At 49.5% G+C, this 21,799-nt stretch overlaps 1 protein-coding gene across 2 annotated transcripts in view; it reads right to left on the minus strand.

The window, feature by feature from the left end:
• Nucleotides 1-326: 326 nt before the first annotated feature.
• MORN5 (MORN repeat containing 5) overlaps nt 327-21,799 on the minus strand; it is a 31,664-nt gene continuing 10,191 nt past the window's right edge. The window contains exons 5-6 of one of the 2 annotated variants that reach the window (XM_006150480.2): nt 15,693-15,838; nt 327-528 (exon numbers count right to left, since the gene is read on the minus strand). In XM_006150480.2, coding sequence (XP_006150542.1) covers nt 388-528; nt 15,693-15,838 — 287 coding nt within the window. In that variant the 3' untranslated portion in view covers nt 327-387. The remainder of the gene's footprint in view (nt 529-15,692; nt 15,839-21,799) is intronic. The other variant, XM_006150481.2, reaches the window with a different exon arrangement.

A 21,799-nucleotide genomic window follows, 5' to 3' on the forward strand; every position in this document is an offset into this window, starting at 1 on the left:
GAGGGAAAGTGAGAAAGCAAGCTGCCAGGTCCAAGACTCAAACTGTGGTTGGCCATGTGGGAGACTAGTGCCTTAACCACCAAACCACCTGCTGGCCCACATGTATCTCTTATTATCAGGCTCTCAAACTTTCATTTGCATAAGGGATGCCTGGGAGTGCAAACTGGTAGGCCCCATTCCCAGAAATTCGGATTAGAAGTCCTGTTTTGAGCCCGAGATGATCTGTGGTGATTTGCAGTTCACCGTTTTGCCCAGCGGTTTCTAACGCAGGTGGAATGAGGATGCCCTCTGAGAAAGTCTCCCAAGAAAAATAGACCCGGGGCCACTGCCTGCAGAAAAAATTTATTCCTGAGTCAAAGGTCAGGACTGAGGCCTGCAGCCTGCTCCTCAGAGCAGCCGCAGTGCCGGCGGGGCAGACAGAAGCCTCTGGTGGAGGCGGCTGCAGAATTCATAGCTTGGGCCTGTGACCCACGATCTCGTCCCAGCCCTTGCGACAGGTGCGGATGATCCACTCGTGCTCATCATCATCTGCAATGAAAGAAGAAGAGGTGGTCATGCCTGGTGCTCGTCTCTGTCCCCCCCACCCCCCAGCACGGAGCAGGGAGACCGCCGGCCTCAGCCCCTCTGTTCAGTTCTGTGTGGAAAGGAGCAGACCTTGCATGTCAGCCGCCCCTCTGAGAGCCTGGCCTTGGGAGACAGAACACAGGAGGGTGCACAGTGTGTGGGTGCTGCTGGCGGGGCAGCCTAGGGTCACCTGAGCCAGACTGACCCTGGCAGGCAGGGGGCAGTGCTTTCCTGGTGACATTCCACAAAGGGCACCTGAGTCCAGGTCTTGCTGGTGTTGCTAGGAGAGAGTCTTCAGATTTTAGCTCCCTCTGGACTCTATTCTTTTTTTATTTAACTTTATCTATATATTATTATTATATTTTTAAAGATAAGATATGCTAGCTTGAGATTTGTTTTTTAAGAATTATTTTAACTTTATTTATTTATTTATTTTAATTTGACCAGAGAGGGATAGAGTGTGCGTGAGGGGGGGAGGGATGTGAGAAAGCAAGCCGCCAGGTCCAGGACTCAAACCATGGTTGGCCATGTGGGAGTCCAGCACCTTTAGCCACCATGCTACCGGCCGGTCCCCGTTATTATTATTTTCCAGTTTAATCAGAGAGAGACAAAGAGAGAGAGGAAAGTGAGAAAGCAAGCCACTAGGTCCAGGATTTGAACCATGGTTGGCCATGTGGTAATCCAGCACCTTTAACCACCACGCCACCTCCTGGCTCCTGAACTCTATTCTTGACCCCTTCAAAGAGCCTGTGGTTGCCCCAAGGGGATGCCACCCTCTGTTTGCTCAGGTACCTTCAGAGGAGAATGGAGATTTGGGGTGCAGGAGCTCTTTGGTATCCCCCTTCATACAGTTATCTCCTTCAGTTTCATCGTCATGGCGCCTGACAGCCAAGTCTGTGCCACTGCTTCACAGATGAACAAATGGAGACTCATGGAGGTACGTCACTTGTCCACAGCCACAGAGTCAGTGTGTGGGAGAACCCAGCATTTGAACCTAGGGTTGTCTACCTATAGGGCCTGTGCTGTTTTCCATTTTTAAGTTTGTTCTTCCATGAGTGAGAGAGGGCATGCACCCCCAACAAGGTCATGGCATCACAATCCGCCCCCAGGCTTCAGTCAGCCCTGGGTCGTGGGCACCTATGCATCTGGTGTACTCTGTGGACTTGAACCGGGAACCTTCGCATGTGGGGTCACTTTGCAGAGTGACATGTTTTACTGCTGTTGGCCCAACCAGTGCTTTTTAAATTTTTCTAGGAGAGAGGTTTTTGTTGTGTGGGTATGCACGCCAGAGAGACAGAGACACAGAGAGAAAGTGAGAAATCACCCCTCCCCCAGGGAGGTGACCATGCCACAATTCTTTCTCCATTCTCCTCTTGGTATTTTGGGCATGCATGCATGCATATGTGCCCAGTGTGAGTTTGAAGCCCTCGAGAGTCATGTGGGAGTCCAGTACCTTAACCACTATACCACCTGCTGGCCCCCCAGTGCTGTTTTTAAACCTCAAATACAGAGAGTTGACTGATTCACATTCTTCAGTTCACTGCATACCACCATCATCTCTCTATGTAAGACCCCTCTGCAGATTTACTTTATTTTTATTTTTTTCCCTTTTCTCCAAACCCACACCCAGTGCCTCCTCCACCACAATAGGGGCCCACTCTAACTGGTGAGATATATACCCTTAAAAATGCACGTAGCTCTATAAAATATGTACTGTTGTTTAGTGTACAAATGTGTTTTTAATTTACATAAACAGCATTGTGCTGTGAATTTCATTGTGTCTTACTTGTTTCACCCAGCTCTGTTTCCAAGATCTATTCTTGTCACTACACGTACATCTATTCAATACTTCTTCCTGATGCCACCCAACACTGCAGGGATGGCTCCTGTCACATGTACTATCCGGCTCCCAGGGGTGGGCCCAGAGGTTGCCTGCAACTTCCTGCTACCAGGACACATGGGACTGTGCATTTCTGGGACATCCCGTCATGGATACGTGGGAGAGCTTCCCCAGGTTACAGTCTAGGGGGAGGGTCACACACCTACACACCCTTCATTCACCAGAACTCAGCCTGCCCATCTTCCTGCCTGTCCACCCTCCCTCCGGCCTTGCCAAGCACAGCTCTCAGGCAGTTCTCAGGCCTACTTCGGGGCGTCCTTGTCTCCTCTCCTTAGGGTAGTCCCATCCTTGGATCACAAGTGGTGGGAGCTGGGGAATAAGGGACTCCCTGAGAGCTGAAATGCAGAGGTTTGCAAAAAGCCTGCCCTCCAGGTCAGATCCCCCCTGCTCTGACATGCCCGACATGCCCGGCTCTTCTGTGAAAAGCCCCAGTCTCAGGTAAAGCAGAGGGAGGTGCTTTACAAACACTACATCCCATTGGATCTTTTGGGTCAGCCCAGTAGGGTCAGGGAGATGACCCCTGTTTTATAGAGGATGAGCCTGGGCCCAGGTCTGTGGCCTGTGGGATCCAAGCTTCACCCTGCTCTGCAGCCAGACTCTTCACCCCAGGGCAGATGCGAAGATGCCCAGAGCTGAAGCTGCTCACAGAATAAGCATCTCCTCGCAACTTATTTACATACAACTGAAGGGCGAAGGGCTTGCTGCCTGGCAAGCTCTGGCCTTTGAGGACTGTCCTAAGCAGCCAGTGGGTCTCGGTTTCCCCTGAGGAGGCTGCTTGAGTGTCCCTGGCGAGGCTGGGAAACTCAGGGGCGGGGAGAGCGGCGAAGCTGCGTCAGCACACAAGGAGTTAAGCGCTGGTGGAGCCCACTTTTGCCACACTGTGAGCAGCCTGGTTGATAATTACAGTTCTGAAGTCTCCAGGCTATTCGAATCAGTGCAGCTGCAACCTCTTCAGCGGTAACCCCTGAAACCAGACAAACTGGGTGTATTGTGCTGCACCAGTCCTCGGGCCCCTCCCTGATCGTTACGAATTGACAGCAATGGACTTAACAGCCCTCTTCACTACCCCTTTCACTCTACCTGGCTGCACAGCCACCAATTTGAATCACAGATGCCTCCCCTCCCAGCAGCTGCTCACCAACCCTCCCTCCACCTCCGCGGCTCACTGCGGTGCCCCTGGCCCTGCCACGCCAGGGTGAGGCTGCCGAAGCACATTTCATCAATATTTAAAATGGAATTAAACCTGCAGCTTTGATTAATGGCTCCCAGATCCCGGGAGTTGTGATTACTATTTTGCAAATTGCGATTGTTGGAATATGTTAATATGATTGTCTGAGAACATCTTCACCTTCTCAGATAATTTCCCCCCTTTTTGGTAGGAGGGGAGGGGGAGAGGAGGAAGAAAAAAGATGGGGGGGGACCCCACAAAGTCTTTAATCAATGGTAAATTTTTACTCTTGGCACAATTGCCTGTGGAACAGAGGGAAGGGGAGGAAGAAGGTTTGGTGCATTTATCTTTAAAAGTTTTTGGCCCCCACTAATCGGGTAATTCCACTCTGGGACACTATCCTTAGGTAATACCTAAATGTCGCAGAACTATTTAAGATCAAGAAAAAGGAAATTCCTACATTTCTGAAAACAAGGGGGTGCTTATTTTGTTATATATTCATTCATGTAACAATTTCTTTTATTGTTTTCTTTTTTGCACTATGGTGCATGTACTTGCTGGAGAGAGACAGGGGAGAGGCGGGGGAGTTAAGAAATCACCTCCCACCCTCCAGGGAGGATGGTCACCCAGCAATACCTTTTCCTCCAGTTTCCTCTCAGATGTGGGGCATGCAGGCACACGTACCCAGCGTGATTTTTAAGCCTGGTCCAGGACTTGAACCATGCAGCTGGCCATGTGGGATCTAGCACCTTAGCCTCCCAGCCACCTACTGGCCTAATACAAATAATTTCTAAACACTAACTATGTGCCAGGCATTGTGCTAGGTTGGTGGGTGGTAGGGACATGATAAGCCAAGTGAGGGGGTATTTAGTGGCTATTGAAAATAATAGTTATAAATCTGTAGAGCCACAGAGTGGAAATGCTTTTGATATGATAATAAGCAAGAGAAAAAAAGGAAGCAGCAAGAAACAAAATTACGTAGGCAGTATATTCTATGTGAAAGTTGTGCACAGAAGAAACATTGAAGATAACAAATAGAGATCCTTTCAGCAGTGGAACTAGCGAGGGTTTTCTTTTTGCTTTGGTATTTCCCAAATCCTCTTCTATTAAAGTATATCAACAATAAAGGAGACATTAATGTAATTATTGGCTTTTTTCCTACCTTCAACGTTTTTGAAGTTTCTTTCTTTCATGAGAGGGAGAGAAGGGACAGAGACAGAGAGATACGAGCTCCAGGGTCTCACACCACCTCCCTCCCAGGACCACAGGCACTGGTGCTTGCCCAGCATGTGCAGCTCAACCTGGAGACAGAACCCAAGGTCTCCCACAGGGACCCAGCATTGCCTGGGCAGCGCGTTCTGGGGCACCATGGAGCCGTCCCGCTACACTCAATTCCATGTCTTAGAACTGCATGCATTCTTGTTCATGGAAATAAGATGTATCTGGGTTCCTTGAAATGTCATCAGGGTTCTTGAATTTCTAGAAAGTAAAAAGACTTATGGCAAAAATACCGGTAAAAGTGCATAAAAGTCAAAATATAGACAAATCTCTTGTGCAGAAGAATTCTAAGTAATTTATGTATTCTGCTTGCAAAGAGTTGGAACAGGACCTTCCACTTCAGTAAGTATTGCCAGAGGGCACGTCCTCTTGCCAGAGAGAGGGATCAGGGGGAAGAAAGCAACTCCCTTGTGGTCACACCTCAGTCCTGTCTCTATTTCTCCATTCTGTGGGGATTTTGGGCATGCATGTGTTGTGCACACTCGTACCTGGTGTGTTTTCTAAATCTCTAGGACTGAGATTTGAACCGTGAAGTTGGCCATGTGGGATCCAGCTTCCTTAACCACCACACCATGGGACTGGCCCACTTCCCACTTCCCAAAGGTGGCTATCCATATAGAGGATAGTGACTCCCTTTCAGAGAGTGCAGTATGGAAAAGAAGGGGTAAAAGAGTAACTTTACCATGGAGAAACGTGACAGAAGCTGCCACAGCCAGGTGACCACTATTAACATCAACATCCTGAAGTCATATTGGTAGGCCGTACCTTAATACGAGAGCATTTTACTTTTGTGGTCATCCTCCCAAAAGCCACCACCCCAGTCTAATCATGAGAAAAACATCCAACAAGTTTTAATCCAGAGACGTTCTGTTGAACACCTCAAAACTGTCATTGAAACCAAGAGAAGTCTGGACAACTGTCACCCAAGCAGCATCTAAGGAGACAAAATTAAATATAATGTGGTTTCCCAGATGGGGTCCTGGGACTTAAAAAGCATGAATTGGTAGGGGCTTTAGTTAATAATAACATAGCAATATTAGTTTATTAACAGAGACAAATGTGCCACACAATGTAAGAAGTTAATAGTAGGGAAAAATGAGGGCCGGCATGTGGCCTGCTGCTTAAGGGTGCTGGACTCTCACATGGCTGACCTTGGTTCGAGTCCTGGTCCTGGTGGCTTCCTTTCTCACTTTCTCTCTTTCATTCTCGCTCTGTCCCTCTCTGGTCAAATTAAAATAAGCAAATAAGTAATTAAAGCCAAATAAAATAATTCTTTAAAAAATAGTAGGGGAGGGAGCCAGCAGTTGGCATAATGGCTACGTCTCTGGACTCCCACTTAGTCGACCGCGGTTCAAGTCCCAGACCCAGTGGCTTAAAACTCTTGCCGGGCGCATGTGCGTGCGTGCCCAAGATCCCGAGAGGAGAATGGAGGTGAAGGGATTGCAGCGTGACCATCCCCCCTGGGGGGTGATTTCTCGCTTTCTGTCTCTCTGTCTCTCTCTGTCTGTCTGGCGAGTGCACGTGCTCTATAGCAAAAACCTCTCAAAAAAAAAAAAAGTAGTAGGGGAAAATGCAGTGTTCACTATATTGAGAACTCTGTTCTATTTTAGCAAGAGTTCTGTAAATTTCACTGGGGAAAATGCAGTGCTGTTCACTAGATTGAGAACTCTGTACTATCTTGGCAAGACTACTGTAAATTTCACTGCTCCAAAATAAAACAATGATTTTTACTTTATTTATTTAAGAGTGATTTTTGCTATAGGGTGTGTCTGCTCCCCAGAGAGACAGAGAGAGATAGAAAGCAAGAAATCATCCCCCAGGGGGGTATGGCCATGCCACAATCCCTTCTTTTCTACTGTTCTCTTGGGGTTTGGGGGTATGCATACACACATGCCTGGCATGAATTTCAAGCCTCTAAGGTCTAGGACTCAAATCATGGTTGGCCATGTGGGAGTCTAGCCACATAACCATTATGCCAGCTGCTGGTCCCCAAAACGATGGTTTTTAAAAATGAATGAAAATCCAATGTGTTGCCTAACAGGTGAGAGTATCATGTTCTCCAAGAGAAGTAGAAATCCCTTCATATCCTCAACCATCCAAATTAAAGACATTCTTTTTCTCTCATGACTTCCTCATATCATTGGATATATATATGTGTGTGTGTGTGTGTGTGTGTGTGTGTGTGGGTCTAACTCTATATATATTTTTTTTTTTTTTTTGCCAGAGGACATATGTGCTTGCCAGAGAGTGAGAGAAAGCACCTCCCCCATCCCAGTGGGGCACGGTCATGCTGCAATTGCTTCTCTTTCATTTCTCAATCCCATTGGGATTTTGGGCACATGTGTCTGTACACACATATGCCTAGTTTTTCAAGCCTCCAGGGCTGGAATTTGAACCATAATTGGCTATGTGAGATCCAGCTCCCTTAATCATTAGTCCATAGGCTGGCCCTTGCATATTTTCCTGCATAATATTTTTTTTCTCTCATTAGATTGTAAACTTTCAACCCAGGGACCCTATCTGTTGACTAGTGGACCCAGCATGCAGTAGGTACCAGATGAAGCCTACGATAAGTCTTTTCATTCTGACTTGCCTCCACTGCCGTCAATAACCATTCCCTGAGTACCCACTTCTTGACCTCCAGGTCTCAACTCAAATGTTAACCTCCTCTTTCTCCCCTAACCTAATTACCCGACTCTCAGTCACTCTTCTATTTTCTTTTCTTCTTTTTTTTACTACAGGGTGTGTGCATTCACCAAAGAAAGCAGAAAGGCAGAAGAGAAAGTGAGAAAGCACCTCCTGGTGGGGAATGGCCATGCCACAATCCCTTCTCTTCCATTCTCCCCTCAGGATTTTGGGTACACATGCACATGTGCCCAGTATGTTTTTCAAGCCACTGGAACTGAGAATTGAATCATACAGTCAGCCATGTGGGACCAGCCCCACTAACTACCATACCAGCCACCTGACCCATAGTCAATAGTCTTTATTTCCCTGTTGTCTGTCTCCCGCACCAAGACCTTAAGCTCCAGTGACCACCTACTCGTTCACTAAGGTATCCCCAGAACTTGGGAGAGCACCTGACACATAGTAGGTTCTCAGTTGGTATCTGCTGAGTGGTTGAATCAATTGACAAGCCTATTCCTACAACTGGCACTGCCCAGTGCTGGGGACAGAGGGGGCTGAGACCCAGTAGTGAGCACTGCCAAGAGCCTAACCCAGGCACTATGGCTATAGGGCTTCTGCCCTTATTACCTTTTTTCTGGTTCTGAAGCTTTGGAAGTAAACTTGCTGCTACCTGTGTCCCTGCCCTCCACATACTCTCAGGGGGGCCTGGGCTTCTTACAGAGAGGAAAAGGAACTTGCTGTAAAACAGACTCCAAATCTGAACATGGACTCCCTCTGATGAAAAGCTTTCCCCCAAAAGGATCTGACTCCTTAGCCTGCATTTCAAGGCTTTCTTGCTCTTCCTGTTTGCCAGGACTGCTTCCCTCCTGGCTCATCTCACACTGTGCATGCTCACCGGTGCCTCTGTGCCTCTGTCGACGCTGTTCCCTGGAAGGGAACACTCTTCCTTTCAGACCTGCTTCGGGTGCAGGGCCTCTCAGAGCCCAAGAAGGCCCAAGGTACTTCTCATTACTGGGCTTCAGTGTATGGAAAGATGAACAAAATGATGACTGTGGTATAGTTTAAACATTTAGATTAGATAAATTTTTTGCTTTTAATACTAACAGCTAAATATAAGTGTGTTATTCCAGGATTTCTTTCACTGGGGTGTAAAGTCACAGTGTACTAAAGAGCATGTGAATTTAGAGTTGTTTGATGAACACGGTCTTCCTTCAGTCCTGTTGTAATCCAAACGTAACGTCCCTCGTGAATGTGTGTGGGCTGGAGCCTCCTGGCAGTCCCCCACCCCACCTCCCCAGGCCCAGCCTGGGTGGCACCCTTCCCTGACCTAGGCTGAGGTCCTGGTGGTGTTCTTGGTTGCCCTTGCCAACCCATCAGCCACGTCTGAGTCACAAACTTCAGAGTCCAGCACAGATCTGGCACTTAAAGGTTTCTAATACATCTATGGTGATGGGCTGTCTCTGTAGTGCAGTGGTCAAAGGCTGAGTGTAGGGAGCCGAATCCCACAGGGCTGACTGCAATTGAGTCCGCACAGTGGCTCCCAGGCACATGTGTGCGCATCCACGCCCCCGATTCTAATAGGACGGAGAAATGAAAGGAAAAGGATTTGTGTGTGACTAGGCCCCACTAGGGGGGTGCTTTCTCTCTCTCTTTCTCTCTCTTTGGCAATTAAAAAAATATATATAGTGAATGAATGAAGAAATGTACATTTGGAGACATGAAAGTAATGGGTTTACCCTGTGGAATTTGGACTGAGGGGAAGGATTTCTTCCCCACCCTGGGCAAACAGAGCTCCAGAAAGTGCAGAGCAGGCAAGCTGAGTGCAGGTCTAAGGCTGCCGGCCGCTGTTGCCTTTTGTCTTGGGGCCACAGGCTGTGCACCCCCACTACAGAGAGGAGCTGAGCTGTCTGAAGTCAGACCTGGGCACTAACCACACTCAGGAAGCTCAAAGCCTGGGACAGGGAGGTGCCTGCAGAGACACAGCCATGCAAGACCCACCAAGCTGTGCCCAGGTCACCCAGGGTGACATTAGTGCAGCCTGCGGGTCAGCGCAGTGCTCAGGGGGAGATTCTGAAAGTGCCAGAAGAGCTACAAGGCAGCATCAGCTCCTGGAGGGCTAGCAGGGAAGGAAGCAGTGGTGGCAAAAGCGTGGGCTTAGCATTCTATACCACTAGCTTGGCGACTTTAGGCAAGTGGCCTCATACCTCCCTGGGTCTCCTCTATGAAGGTGCCAGCCTTGAAGGTTTGCTGTAAGGACCAAGTGAGACCAATTCCCGGCAAAGTGCTTGGCACAGTCCTTGATACATAGGAAATGCCAAAAACCAGAAGGAAAGCTGGAAGTCATCCTTGCAAGGTGGGACTAGAGGGCACTGTGGCAACACAGTGAAGACTGGGGGAGTTCCGGAGCCAGGTGGGTTTGGGTCTGGTGAGAGCCGCCAGCTTGCTGGGTGATTTGGATGTCACCCCCCATCTCTGAGCTGGGCTCCTGGCCTGGGTAGCAGGAGCTGTATAACTCTTTGAGTCCTATTCAAGCATAAGGTTAACCAGACCTCTTGCAGATGGGCCAGGAAGTGGAAGTTATGGCCATCATTTTTTTTTTTTTTTTGGAGAGATTTTCACTGTAGGGCGCATGCGCTCACCAGACAGACAGAGAGAGACATAGAGACAGAAAGCGAGAAATCACCCCCCAGGGGGGATGGTCTCGCCGCAATCCCTTCTCCTCCATTCTCCTCTCGGGATCTTGGGCACGCACGCACACGCGCCCAGCATGAGTTTTAAGCCACCGGGTCCGGGACACGAACCGTGGTCGACTATGTGGGAGTCCAGCGACATAGCCATTACGCTAACTGCTGGTTCCCATGGCCATCATTTTGATGGATCTTTAATTCTCATATTGGATACCTGCAAGGGTGTATCCTTAGGGGACTCACTGAAAACACCCCGGAACTTCTGGTTCCCTGCCAGGATGGAGGGGTCTGGGGAGGAGGAGGTCTTTACACAAGGATCAGCATCACAAAGATCAAGAGCTCAGCTAATGATTTTTGTTCAAAGCCAGGCAGGCAGGCTGGGGCAGGCAAGCCCAGAGAGGGCAAAGAGGCCGATTAGGGTCACTGGGCACCCACAGGCTGGGCTCTGTCACCTCTTGGCATGCCTTTGGGTTGGGCACACCTGCGGTCACCACTGCTATTCAGCTCCCACCTGTGTGAGTGGGAAGGCGGAGAGGGGGTTGGGAGGGAACTGGGAATGGAGGAGACCAAGATGGAGCCGGGTGTCTAACCTTGGGAGAGGGGAAGCAGCCCAGGGCCGAGCACCTTGGAGGTGGCCTCAGCCAGTGATATAGGGTTGCCCCCACTTAAGATAAGGAAACCAAGGCTTCGAGGGGTGAAACAATTTGCCCACTCCATCCATCAGGGTACAGAGAGGGGCTCCGTGTGCTTCGGCGCCAGTTACATTTGGTGATGCTGCATGTGCACAGGCACAATGTGTGTTCCTGCCCAGTTGTTCTCAGACCTGCATACATGTGAAGAGGTGTGTGCCTGTGGGTGCATGAGTGGCCATGTCAGAGGGAGAGGTGTGCTCATGGTAAGAGTGCTGTGTGGGAGTGCCCAAAGTACATGTGACACATGGTGTGCGACTGTGTGAGCACTCCCAGTGTGAATGTGGTCACACCCACAGGGAGGCACTGCCGACTTGCAGAGACAGCCTCACATTCATCCAAAATGCCCTGCTGCGGGGAGCTCAGGGACTGGTCATGGGGGCTTGCTCTCTTTTCCCAGGGTCAGAGGGCTCCAGGCTGGGCGTGAACTGTAAGCCAGGCTCCCTGGCCTTGGGTAGATGCCCACCCGCAGCCCTGCCACACCCTCTGTGCAAACGCAGGGCTCTGTGAGCTGGCGGCACGGGCCGGGCCGAAGCAGCACCACAACGAGGGCGGCACCACAGGCATCCCCGTCACAGCTCCCGACAAGAAAGATGCTTTGAACTTTGCTGGCATCGTCACTATTGACAGAGGGGTCATTGCCCAGGCAGAGCCTGCCCCGGGGCAGGGGGAGGCCGGGAGACTGCTCCCTGTAGATGAACATCTTCTAGGCAGAGTGGGGTCTGGGGTGGATTAGGGTTGGCTGCCTCAGCTGTGGGGAGCTGGAGGTGTAGGGCCCAGCACCCACAAGCTTTTTGAGTCCTATTCAAGTGTAAGAGGCTTAAAAAAAAATGATTGACTCTAAATTATAAAAAAAAAAAGAGAAATTGCGAAACTGAAATTAATAAATGTTATAATTAATGTATTCAGACTTCATTATTAAATTTGGAAATCAAAACAATTTTATTACACTTGAAATCCATTTGTAGGCTTGATTTCCTTATTTTGCAAGAATTCTCCAGTATGCACATGACTCTCAAGAAATCACAGCCAATTGTTAGACTTGTAGGGCAAACCACTCACCATGCAAAGTTATAAAGATCCTTCCAAAATTTTAATAGAAAAAAAATTATATTACTGTGGGAGTGTAGGACCCTTTATTCCATTATGTTGAAATGACTGGGGTGGGGTTTCTGAGGTCAGGCCTCGGAAGTGTTTTCACTGGGACGGGGGCGGGGTGGTGATATGGGGCAAGGACTAGAGCCACCTCATGTTGGGAAGCATTTCTGCGTGCCAGCTGCCATGCCCAGCACTCTGCATGCCTGCTCTCATGCAGTCCTTATTCATGCCTAGCCTATGCCTAGCTGGCGTCACAGGTTGGAGTTTTAGGTGCTCCAGCTGCTGGATAAAGGAGAAAGTGCCCACTGTCACAAAGACCCTTGTGCTGGAGGAGGACATCTCACTAGGAGCTGCGGTCAGTCTCCTGACGTTGCCAGAACAGAGCGCTAGTCCTGCTGCTGAGGTCTACAAGCAGAGCTGGCTTGTGCTTCTGGGTGACACCAAAACACACATGGTGATGTGTGTTTTGATGTCATCAGATGATGACACGTCCTTAAATGCTAGAATCATCCTGCAAGTGGCAAGGATGTTCCTAGCACAGAAGACACACAGGGACAGAGACCAAGTCACTCAATTGCCCCCATACCCCCTCCAGAGCAGTGCATGCTGAATGGAGAGGGCGTGAAAATTACTAAGCCCATTGGGGGCCAGCAGTTAGCTTAATGGCTATGTTGCTGGAGTCCCATGTAGTCGACTGTGGTTTGCGTCCCGGACCCGGTGGCTTAAAACTCACGCCGGGCGCGTGTGTGTGCGTGCCCAAGATCCCAAGAGGAGAACGGAGGAGAAGGGGTTGTGGTGTGGCCATCCCCCCTGGGGGGTGATTTCTTGCTTTCTGTCTCTCTGTCTCTCTCTGTCTGTCTGGTGAGCATACGCGCCCTGTAGCGAAAACCTCTCTCAAAAAAAAAAAAAAAAAAATTACCAAGCCCATTTACACTGCTATTCTTCTGACTTCCCTGCTCCCCACTTTCATTTTTGGAGCACTCGTAATTAGACTTGTGCTCACTTGACATGTCCACAATGCTGAGCCGCTGCACTGTGGCAGCGCAGGGGAGGCGAGTGCCACGGCCAAGGTCACTCTGCTGGCCTGATGCCGTGCCTTTGCTCCGAGTTTCTGCACCTTTCAGCCCTGCCCTCTGGCTGCATGTGCACCATGCCCTGAAGGGGCCTGGCACTTGGGAATCTGTCATCCAGTTGGCAGATGCTGAGGGCTGCATTAGGGCTGGGACAGTGGGGACAGCCAGGAGGGATGTGGAGGAAGAATTTGCAGAACTCTGTTACAGGCTGACTCAATAAACTCTCACAGCACCCTTACAAAGGCAATATTATTATCTGTTTCATAGGGGCAGAGAGATGAAAGCATCTGCCCAGGCCCACCCAGCTGGTGAGGGGGTGCAGATCCTAGCCAAATCTGGCTTCAAAGCTGCAGCCCTTGGCCACTACCCACTTCCCTGAGAAAACTTTCTGCAACTCCCATCTTAACTCTGCACTGTCTGAAGGATTAAAGCTACACTCCCTGAGCTGGCATTCAAAGCTCTCTCCTGCCCTAGGTTCTTCTGCCTTAAATGTCCGGCTCAGACCTACTACTACACACCCATCAAAGCCCAGTTTGCCCATCAAGCCCGAGTTTGCCTGTCACTGCAAGGTCTCCTTGACTCCTCCCCCATATGCAAACAGTTCCTAGGTGCTACCTCTTGAGTTGCACCCCTCTAAGCCTATGCCCACATTCTCCTTATCTTCCATGCAGCAAAATCTACTTTTCATCCTTCAAGTCCCAGTCAAACACCTCCTTTTTTGGAGACACCATTTTACTACACTGGGGCACTCACACGCTCTTCTCTGTATGCCCCCAGCACATCACGATTGTAGCTTCTGGCCCCAGTGATGCGGGACACTCCCAGACTTTGGCAAAGAACCTCCTATTTGGTATTTCAAAGCAAACATTAACACAACCATCACAGGAGACAGAGAATTGTGTCGAACTGCCTTCCTCCTGCCTCTTCTATGCGCTGTGTACTTTTATCCCTGAACTAATCTTGGGGGGGGCGGGGCGGGTGGCAGGGAGCGATGCTGCCTGCAGTCTCTTCAGCACAGGCTCCTAAAAACTCAGGCTTCTGTGTGGAGAACACCCATCCTGGTCCTGTGACTCTCTGTCTATGCACCTGCGTCCCCCCGGCCTTGCACTGATTTGAGGGGCAGGCACTGGTGTATGCAGGGGCTCAGTGAAGGCCTGTGTCTGGGGAGAGCGTTAGGGGGACTGAGGATAAGTGGATAAGAAACGATGCAGGTGATGGGGACCGCTCCAGAACAGAATGCCAGGGACTGGCACAGAAAGGCCACAGGCCTCTAGTCCAGTCTTGAAATGGCCAGGGGTGGTTTGCCAGGGTGACAATGATTCCTCTCTTTGGGAAGTGGAGTTGAGGAGGCCCCTGCTTTTCAATTCTCCACCGGGGGCTGATGCACAGTAACCACAACTGTGGTTGCTGACACGCACGAGTGCTTCACCTGGGCTGGGCACAGCTCACGGTACCCCTGCGTCTCCTTGCTTCCTGCTCAGTGCCACCCACAAGGTCCTATTTCTACCTTCACTTTTCAGATGAGGAAGCTGGAGTTCAGAGACATTAAGAGACTAGTTCGAGGTCACACAGCTCGTAAATGGCAGGGCAGGGGTGCGGCTCACAATAAGGCCTGGTTTGTAACCCTGTCTGCTTCTCCAGGACCTGAGCTTGAGCAGGAGTTTCAGCCAATGGCCTAGAGTTCCAGAGCTGGGGCTGAAGCTCCTGCCCCATGGGATCCATCTTACTTTCACTTCTACTAAAGGAGACAAAACAAACCTCTGACTGTTGGCTGGAGCTGACTCCAGCCGAGAAGGGGAAGCCATGTCCTCTGGATGCCTCCAGGAGGCGGCAGTTGGGGGTGGGGTGCCTTGTTACCAGAATCTGATGGACACCACTGTGGGAAGCGGGAATTTCTATGGCCTTTGGAACTGGGGGGAGAGGATGGTGATGGGCAGTTCCTGCAGGTCAGGGAGGAGCAGCAAGCCGGGTGGGAGGTTGTTCATCCCTAGAACAGAGATTCTGGCAAGAGCCTATGGAAGGCTTCCAGGTGACTGATCCTGCCCTCTGTAGGCAAAATTCCATGGCTGAGCTCAAGTGTATTTCTCTAGGGAGAAGTTTCGTAGCTTTATCCAGATTCTAAGAGAGGTTCATGACTCAGAATAGGCCATGGTGTTGTATCTCCTTGGTTCAAATCATGGCCTTCGGTGTCAAGAGCCCTGGGTTCATATCCTGGTTCCTCCCTGTACTAGCTGCATAACTGTCCGTACATACTTCAGAAACTGAGCCTCAGTTTCTCCATCTGCCAAATAGGAATAATGGCGTATTCCGTGAGAAAGCCCTGGGAAGGTGGAGGCATTTATGCCGACAGCGTCCCCTCCTACCCCTTTGCTTCCTGCAACCCCCGTCTGTTGGCAGGAATTATGATCTGCGTGGGCATCCTATTTGGCAGGCACAAGTGTGATATTATCCCTCCACAAAGCCTTCATTACGGTGCTGCTAACAATGCCACAGACAAAGCAGGGATGTCCCTGTGTGCCAGCCTCCAGGTGATTATAACATGTGGATAAATTGCCTTTTGTCTCGCTGGAGAGATGATGGTGGGAGGGGGTTGTGTGGGAGACTCACTCGGCCATTTTGCAGGAAACACAGGGAGGAACCGTGGGGAAGGAGCCCCATCTGGCAGTGGGGAACTGGGATTCCAGTCCTGGTTCTCTCACAAATACGCCATGAGTGTCGGACACGTGGGCCTCTCTGGGCCTCAGATTTCTCACCTGTTAAGGGAAGGCAGTGACTTCGAGATCACAGGAGTCTTGGTATTTCGTGTGGTACTTAATGACTCTTGTTCACTGACCAGTTTTTGAACAATAAAATGGCAGAAAACTACCTCGGGAAACAGAATCACCAGCGCAATGGTAACAATCTTTGGGCATGTATTTTGTATCTTTGGACTGCTTGGAAGACCCTTGGTTCTTTTTGCTTCACTAATAAACTTCAACTTGTCATTCAGAACCAAGTTAAATGTCAGTTTTAGCTTTGTAGTCAGCTGGACCTGGGTTCAAATTCCAGCTCCGCTAGTTACTTACTTAACGTCTGTCTGAATTCAGGCAGGCCCCTACTTCACCTGGCCTCAGCTTCATGATCCGCAAGGAAGGAATAACAGAGAGTATTTCAGAGGGTCCCTGCGAGGAGGAGCCCAGGAGACCAACTAAAATAATACCTGTAAAGTGCTCAGACCTGGAACCCAGTGAAAGCTCAGTAAGAGCTGTATTCTTATCCAGACAGAGTAAGAGTGCCTTCACATCATCAGATCTATAGCGCTAGGAAGAAAACCACAGGAGGCTGATGAGCAGGGGTGCAAATCCAGTTCCTGCCACATTTCCGGAGGAAGTTCTTTAACCTCACTGAGACTCGGTTGCCTCATTTGACAACCAGGGCTCGCACGAGTCCTCTTCTCCCCCTTAGCTGAGTGTCTGGTGCACTGTAAATGCTCTCTCCCCATCATCACCTTTATCCTCCTAGTCCCCAGGCCACCGGGGAAGCCAGCCATAGCCTCCCAGAGACTCCGCAACACCCAAGCCGGGGCCCCTCTGAGACCCCAGTCTACACCCTTCTTCCCATTGTCCACTTTACGGAGTGTACATTCAAATGAGGCTTGCGGTCTTGATTTTAAATTCTGTCTGGAACCCACAGGTTCAAACGCAAAAGGACCCGCTCTGCAAATAATCACTGGTGTGTGATATTTTTAAGAAGCCAAAGCCATTGTTTCTGATTGAAGGAAAGTTGGTGCTATTTTGAAGAGCAGCACGATTAAGCGGTGGCGTTATCTCTTTAACCATTGGGAATTAGACGCTGTTTGAAAGATTTGTGAGCTCTAGGACATTTGCCAGATGTGCTTGATTCGACATTTCAGACAACAAAGGGGATAATGTTGGCGGGAATCTTGACGGCATTTCTGATGATCAGGATATTCTTTGAGGATGGTACTGAGACCTTTCGGGGAAGAATTTCAGCTTTTACATAAACTAATTTGGGATGCTCACTCTCTGTCTTCCACAAAGCAAATTTAGTTCATTGTTAGTTGTATATGTTAAAATGGTTACGAGGGTTTTTTCTTTGAATATTAATAATGCGCCTTTCATCTGAGACACTCGCATGGGGTATCATTAATTGGGGGGAGGGAGTAAGGATTAGTGGTACGGTTATTTTGCACATGATTCCTACTGGTAATACTGAGGCAAGCACCAGCTACATGAAAGAGACCCACGTACGAACTGCCAGCTCGGCTCTGGGTTGTCCTTCCAGAGAGGGATAAAAGGGATGTGTGATGGGGGAGGTTCGCCTCTCAATTTCCCATCACATTAAAGGTAATAATCCTAGCCAACTGGGCCAGAAGATGGCACAGAGGTTAAGGTGGCTGGATCCCACAGGCTGATTGTGCAGTTCGAGTCCCAGACCTGGGGGATCAAAAATCACACTGGGTGCATGCATGTGCATGCCCCAAATCCTGAGAGAGTGGAGGAAAAGGGATTGTGGCATGGCCATCTCCCCTGGGGGATGACTTCTCACTGCCTCCCCACCCCTCTCCACTCTGTCTGAGCACACTTACTGTATAGCAAACTAAAAGAAAAAAAAAAAAAGAATAATCTCAGGTATCTTTGAATGCTTTCTTATTGGCTCAGTGAATAAAGGACATTTTTTATATAATTTTTTCAAATAAAATATCATTTCATTCTGGGGACCGTGGTATTTTTGTTTTTAAGTCTCCAAAATGAGTCATTTCATTTCTTTAGGAATCCTCCTGAGCTCCCTCGGGTGCCAGGAATGGTGCTTGGTGGGGAAACAGCTGTGAGTGGGATATGCTCCCGTCTAGGGGGATAGATGGATGAGCACATCATGAACTCGGAGACGAGGCTGGTAGGAAGGATGAAAAGAACGGCACTGGGAAGATGTGGGCTCAGACGTGACTCTGTCACTAGCCGTGTGAGCATAGCAAGTTATTAACCTATCTGAGACCAGGTGTCCTCATGGCAAACTGTCTCATGCAGACTTCCCACTTGGGATGGCCGGAGAGGTGACCTGTCTAGATCATCGGGTAGAGCCTTGGCAAGACGCCTCCACATTAGCTGTCCTCCTCTGACGCTGTCTTCCTGAGCTGTAGGCTAACAGGTCAAGTCCACACCATTCTCTTTCTTCTGTTACGTGCTAGTGCCAGGCGCTGAGAGGTGAGGTTTACGATAGGTGGAGAAAGGAGGGAAGGGCATTCTGTGCTGGGGGATTATGTGGTGAGAATAGGAGCAGGAAGTGCTGGACGTGTTTATTAACAGACGATAGCTAACCTGGGAGGCTAGCACAGGGTGGAAGAGATGAGGAGGCTGGAGGGTGACCTCCAAAGTGAATCTGAGGCCCCAAATGCCATGTGGAGACCTGAGGACCCCAAGGTTTCAGCAGCATTTCGTTTCTGAAGCAAAACCCCTGAGGGGGCAGGAAGATCTAGCATACCCAACCACATCTGTCTCTCTTGAGACTTCTTTTGTCTCAAGCACCCAGAGAAAGCTTAACAAATGCCAGGGCCTAACTCACTTCTATCTACTCCAGTGTGAGTTAATAATCATCACCAGAATCACAGCCACAGCCATAGACGCTGATCACCTGGCTGGGGACAGATGCTCTGTTATGTATTCTGCATTCTTCTTCTTTTTAAACTTACTGTAGAGCACATGTGCTTGCTGGAGGGAGAGAGAGAGAGAGAGAGAGAGAGAGGAAGCATCCTTCGGGAGGGAGGGGTGTCATGCCTTAATCTCTTCTCCTTCTCCTCCATTCTCCTCTCAGGATTTTAGGCATGCACACAAATGTGCCTGGTGCGTTTTCAAGAAGCCAAGTATAGCACTTGAACCACATAGTTGGCTGTGTGAGATCCAACTTCCTTAACCATCACTCCATCTTCTGGTCCAGATACCTGGGGTTATACCCTTAACCAATACTCCACCTAGGTAGCCTATATTCTGCATTTTCTTTCTTTTCTTTCCTTTCCTTTCCTTTCCTTTCCTTTCCTTTCCTTTTCTTTCTTTCTTTCTTTCTTTCTTTCTTTCTTTTCTTTCTTTCTTCTTTCTTTTTTCTTTTTTTGTTGAGGTTTTTGCCATAGGGAGCATGCGCTCACCAGACAGACAGAGAGAGACAGAGAGACAGAAAGAGAGAAATCACCCCCCAGGGGGGATGGCCACACCACAATCCCTTCTCCTCCATTCTTCTCTCGGGATCTTGGGCATGCACGCACACATGCCCAGTGTGAGTTTTAAGCCACCGGGTCCGGGACGCGAACCGCGGTCGACTACATGGGAGTCCAGCGACATAGCCATTACGCTACTGCTGGTCCCTATTCTGCATTCTTAATCTCATTTTTCCTAACCCGACTCCTACAGACAGGTACTATCACAATGCCCATTTTACAGATGAGGAGACTGAGGCTCCAAGAAGAAAGTAACCTGCCCATGATCACACAACTAGTCTGTGGTGGATCCATGGTTAGTAGCTAGTCAGAGATCTAGATTCCAGGCCCTGGGCTTTTAACTACCACACCACCCTGTCTCTTTGACCACTCTCACCTCCCACCTCAGTCAAGCCTCCTGAGGAGCAGAAGGTCTGAACACAGGCTCGTTTTGTTTTGTGTTTGCTGTACTGATTGAAATATACACTAACCATGCATAGTTGCTGTCATGTATGGTTCTATGGCCCAACATAGGCAGTAGCAGGTGTAGGGGAAAGACCACTGTAAGAGGGGGGTGGCTTTGGTTCCATCTTCGCTATCACTGTCTATCACTCGTCACTCTAAGATCTAGTTTCCTAATCTCAGGATGAGCCTATTGCCAGCTCACTGGATGCCCTGGAAGTTTAGAAGATGTGGGGCTCATGAGCTCAAAGGCTTTCAACGGGTTCTAGCAATGACTGATGCTGCTGGGAGTCAGAGAGCAGGGAGCAGTGGGGACCTGGGCAGTGCACAGCCCCACCGAGGTGCCCAAACCCAGGCTATTGTAAGCACTGGGCCTACCAAGTTCTTTACAGACCAGATTTGGCCTGACAGTCACTGGGTTGAGACCTCTGAGATGTTAAGTTGTTCTGAAAGCTTGGAGATGTGTGGGAATACACTGGATTGTTTTTGGTGTTCAAAATACCTGGCTGTTACATGCCAGGTATTGAATTCTGTGTAATTAGTTGAAAAATTCAAGGGACTTGAGAACAGGTGCTCTGCCTGGCTGCCTGCTTTTTCTTTTATAGGCATTTCATCAGCTCCACCTTGCAGGACCTACGTGAGATGCTGGGGACACACTGATGAATCGGATTTAGTCGCATGGTCCCTGCCCTCGAGCAGCTCCCAGACTGGTGGGGGAGGTGGGGAACTGGAGATACGCCTACTGTTATGGGCTAAGTACTGGTAGGGAGGTTGTGAGGGCTCAGAGCAGTGGAGAGAGGGAAGCTGCCAGGACCAGTGGCCTACTAGTGGCTGGTCCCCACCCTTAAGAGGGTTGTGAAATAATTAAATACACAGCAACCAGCATTTGAAAAAAGCCAATAGAATAGAAACTATCATCGAATATTACATACAAAAATACATACACATGTGTATGCACACTGGGTGAGATGTCAAACATTCCTCACTGTGAGCCAAGGTTCGAGGGTCATGGTCAGAGACAATATGTCACCTTCCCTGATTCCCAAAGCCTGGCATGTTGTAGGTGTTCAAAGACATTCTGAGGAGTGGAAGGAGAGATTTCAATTCTCATAGCAAACAACAAGGCAGGTACCTTCTTCCCTAGCTATGAAAGGCGTTCTCTAAAATCCAAGTCAAATAAACCGAGTTTGTCAAGCACATCTGCAGTTCAGCACTTTGAAGTCTAGCGGTCCAGAGCTTTCCAGTCAGGTGGAAAGCAAGCTTCTCTGAGTGAGGAAAATCAACCAGTGGGGCCAGGGAAGGAGCTGGGGCAATGCGGAGGCTTATAGGGAACTGCAAGTGACTCAGCTAGCAGTGCACTGGCCTGTGACCTCCTGTAAAATAGGCCTCTGACCCACCTGGGTGGCACATGCTTTGTAATGGCAATGGCTGAAGCTGCCGTGTTTACTCTGGAATGGCCTTGGTCACCAACCTCAGGCCCACGGGTCAGCAGCCTGTGCCTTCAGGGTGCCAGCAGGAAGCACTATTTATGGGGGTAGCCTAGAGTGCAGGGGAGGAGGGGCCCTGGGGGAACAGAAGGTGGACAGAAGTCTGGATCAGTCCCTCGCAGGGTGAGGTGAGTCAGAGGTAATGGCTAGGTGGCCATGAATGAAACTCCCTTTTAGTGGTTTTCAGGACACTCGAATTTGATCTGTCCTATAATATCAGGACCAAAATATCCCTTGGCTACCTTTCTTTTCCATCAAAGACTCAAGGCTGGATGGACCCTAGAAATTATCCAGCCTGACTCCCTTATTTTCTAGATGAAGAGAAAAGGGCCCAGAAAGGGAAGGTACCAGCCCAAGGTCATCCACCAGGCAGCCTGAGAGCTAGGGCCAGGACAGGCTAGGGAAATCCAGGTCTCCATCTCCCCGTGCCAGGCCCCTTCAGTGTCCCTCTCCCACCCTCTCACCAGAAGGAGCTCCTACCTACTCTTACTCCTTTGACTTCTATGTAACCAGAGAAGTATTTCTGAAATACAAACTAGCTACTATGCTTCCTGCCTAGAATTTTGCCTTGATTCCTG

This window comes from Tupaia chinensis, unplaced genomic scaffold, assembly GCF_000334495.1.
Source record: "Tupaia chinensis unplaced genomic scaffold, TupChi_1.0 Scaffold000289_1, whole genome shotgun sequence".
Classification (NCBI taxonomy): Eukaryota; Metazoa; Chordata; class Mammalia; order Scandentia; family Tupaiidae; genus Tupaia; species Tupaia belangeri.